The 3429-nt window shown below is 40.5% G+C and overlaps 1 protein-coding gene across 1 annotated transcript; it reads right to left on the bottom strand.

The window, feature by feature from the left end:
* Window positions 1-2409: 2409 nt before the first annotated feature.
* Window positions 2410-3429, bottom strand: LOC131308725 (probable L-cysteine desulfhydrase, chloroplastic). Its single transcript, XM_058335720.1, has 2 exons — window positions 2698-3429; window positions 2410-2569 (listed from the first exon to the last, which is right to left on the bottom strand). The coding sequence occupies exons 1-2, from the start codon at window positions 3024-3026 to the stop codon at window positions 2566-2568; spliced, it is 333 nt and encodes a 110-aa protein (XP_058191703.1). The 5' UTR covers window positions 3027-3429; the 3' UTR covers window positions 2410-2565.

The following is a 3429-nucleotide window of genomic DNA, read 5'->3' on the forward strand; positions in this document are numbered from 1 at the left end:
GGGTGGGGCGTGCAGAAGCAGAACATGAGGGGAGAAGAAAGGTTCGCCACCTTTTTGTAGGCCCCATATGGCGACTCCAGCAACCACCAAGAATGAGCAAACAAAAAGCAGAGAGAAAATCAAAGCACTACGCTATCAAGAGTTGCACAATATTGTTATGGGAGTAGTGAATAATATGATCAATGCAGTTGTATTTGAAACCCCACCCACTAGCGAGAGAGAGAGAGAGAGCGGAGATATGGCTAGAAAGCAAACCGTCCTTCCGTGTATTACACAATTCATATAAGAGTATATTTGTATTCGTTTTTTCAAATTGTATGGATCACATTGGAATACCTATTGCTATATGTTTGTTGAAAATCATATTGGGATACGTATCGCGATACGTTTGTTTATATTATTTAGTTAGACAAGATTTTTGAAAGAGGGAGAATACTAAAGACAAGAGTGGGGAAGAAAAGTTTTTGTATTATACTTGAACTCAAATTTTTTTATAGCTAGAACTCATTCCTATTTATACTACTCCATGTAAAACTTTAGTACAAAGATATTTTTATACAATATAAAATTTGAGTTAATTCCATAATTAAATAATGCTCAAAATAAACTCTAGATATTTCAGAAAAATATTCTAGAGCAACTCATTCCTATTTATACTACTCCATGTAAGACTCTAGTACAAAGACATTTTTATACGAGATAAATTTTGAGTTAATTCCAGAATTAACTAATGCTTTCAATAAACTCTAGATATTTCACAAAATATTCGAGAGCTAGATATTTTCAAGTTTCTAAAAACTAGAAATTTATATCAGTTTTATTTCGCACCTCTTTGCCGTGCCAGCAAAGGAAAGGCCTTATTGGACCAGTTGGAGATAGCTGTTAATCCAAACAAATTAGGAAGCCCAGCCCAGTCGTATTCCCCAGTAAAAAATCAAATGGGTCAGCTAGTCAGCCCACCTTTGTTGACAGGCCCTGATCCACATCAATTACTGGGAGCCCATATACAAAGACCAGAAGTGGGCCTCTCGGAATGTTCTGAAAAACTTCTTAACCTAAACGGAAGAGCCCAGGCTTGGAGGATGAAGCTATTGTGCCCATTAAAATTACCAAAATAATTTTTTTTTTTGACCAGAAATTACCAAAATATGAATCAAACATCTCTAAGCTACCCCAACTGCTCCAAAGGTACGTCATTTAATGTGGCATGTTGCCAAGAATTGGATTGCTTAGTTGTCGTTAGAATATGTTTCTCGTATATAAAAAATGAATCTGTGAGTACGAGAACGAATCTATCGAACATGTCTTGTTTTGGTGTCCATGGACTAGGGCTGTTTGGTTTGGCAATGGTTGGTCCTTCTGGGTTTATGCTGGTTTGATTGTTTCAGAGGTAAATGGTTGTAAGAATTGTTCTATGGTAACTTGGCTAAGGAGTCCTCAGCGGAAGTGATTGGGGCTATTTTTCAAGTCCGTTGGGCCATCTGGAAAGCACGGAATGATTTTGTATTCAATGGGCCAGTGTCTAATCCGGAGGTGGTTGTGAAGAAAAGCCAGACTAATCCAAGTGTAGCGCCACTGGCCATATAATTTGTTAAAGTTTGAGTTTGACATGTTGGGTTCTGACCCCGACCCAGAACCCGCACCCCAAGCACAAGCACGCAAACTAACCAAGCACAAACATGAAAGATGCGAGGAAAAACTCCGTAATTGTATTATTCACAAATCAAATACAATATACTTGAAAAAACCTCACCGGCATGCCACAAACCGACTACCATCACTCCTCTCTCTCTCCTTCACTTCGGTGCTCTTTGATAGTATCTCCGAGAGAGCACCCAAGTGGGTGTGGGTGTGCTCACCTGTTTGTGGGTGTGCTCACACTCTACTTGGGTGTACCCAACAATCACCCCCTACGCCCAAGTGGGTGATCATTGATTCCACAACGCTAATCAAATGCACCCCATGCTCAAGTGACTTGCACCCCCTCACCGTGTGAACATCTAGTCATCAGCGATTTGCCTATTCACCGAATCAATCATATATAGAGCTAGCACCGCTTCCATTGTCACCACCATCCTGAAGTTGTGTGCATTCAGAAAAAAAGAAGGGGAAGTGTGTAAAAGCCATCAGTTGGGCATTAATGGGGTGTTTTCTGCCACCACAAACTATCACCTCATATATAACACGACATGAAAATGATATTACTCAAAAAGTCGAAACACGTAGGATATTACTTGTCAGAGGGATGTCACCGAATTGTGTCTCAGTTATGCAAACCTACAGCTATCGATGAACCGGACACATAAGAGATGTTACTCGAAAAGTCTAGACATTTCCAACCTATCAGATCATGGTTTAGATAAACATCAAGGAATTACAACAGCCAAGGAAAACTTGTACTAAGCAGGATGAATAGAAAATACTTGAATTCACAAATAAATTTCAAGCTGATGATGAAACTTACAAAGGCAACAAAACTTTTGCAAATTACAGCTAGCATAGACGAGAACATTTATCTGTTGCAAGCGCTATACAAGACGGTGATTGCCACAGAAACGTTGTAAGTCAGCTTCCAATAAAACAAATCAAAATTTTCCTGGCTAAATATATATCAGATGAAAAGTAACAACCAAGTGATAGAGTCTTCTATATGGCATACAATGCGTGTATCTCAATTTATTTGAATTAAAGGCATACCTTTTCGACATTAGAGAACGGCACAAGTAAGTAACCCCATCGTTAACGAGCTTGTTAACTGCATCCCTGAACCTGTAATATTCATCAACTACGTTATAAACTTGATGAGATATCCGGGCATACCCTGTTAGTGCATTAATCTCCCCATCTTTTGGTGCCCGATAGTATATTGGTACTTCAACACCCGAACCATCCCTCAGATGGGTCCTCAACTTCAAACCATCCGAATCACTTGAACTCCCCAAACCAACCGGCAACCCCAGCATTACCACACTCAAACACATCTCTGGCGGCGACCCAAGACTCGTTCCCCATGCTTTGGCCAACATCTCACCCTTGTCAACAACCTTTTCATGATTCCTGGTCCTTTATCTACTCAAACCCACCTTCAAACCTATTCACAAACTCCACTACCTCTGGAACCACAAGCTGTGCGCTATAATCCCTCGTCCCGATCCATGCGGTCTCGATTGCCAATCTATTCCCATAGTCATGTGAAACCACAAGGTGGTGCAAATCCAACGTCTGACAAGACTTCCAACAGTACAAAAAAGCAACAGAGGGAGGACAAAAGAAAAAGATATTTTTTGTGAAGCCGTGAGAGGAAAAAAAAATTAAAATAGATCAGGTAAACCACTGAGGTGGTAGCTCAGTTGGTGGGGATCATCTCCCCCCTTAATGCAGGGAAGAGTTCGAGTCCCAGCAGGTGCTCGAACCTCATTTGTGGACCAA

Source organism: Rhododendron vialii, chromosome 11a (genome assembly GCF_030253575.1).
Source record: "Rhododendron vialii isolate Sample 1 chromosome 11a, ASM3025357v1".
Taxonomy (NCBI): Eukaryota; Viridiplantae; Streptophyta; class Magnoliopsida; order Ericales; family Ericaceae; genus Rhododendron; species Rhododendron vialii.

Excerpts from the sequence above, each read along its gene's own strand:
- LOC131308725 (XM_058335720.1), bottom strand. The coding sequence starts at position 3,026 with ATGTTGGCCAAAGCATGGGGAACGAGTCTTGGGTCGCCGCCAGAGATG.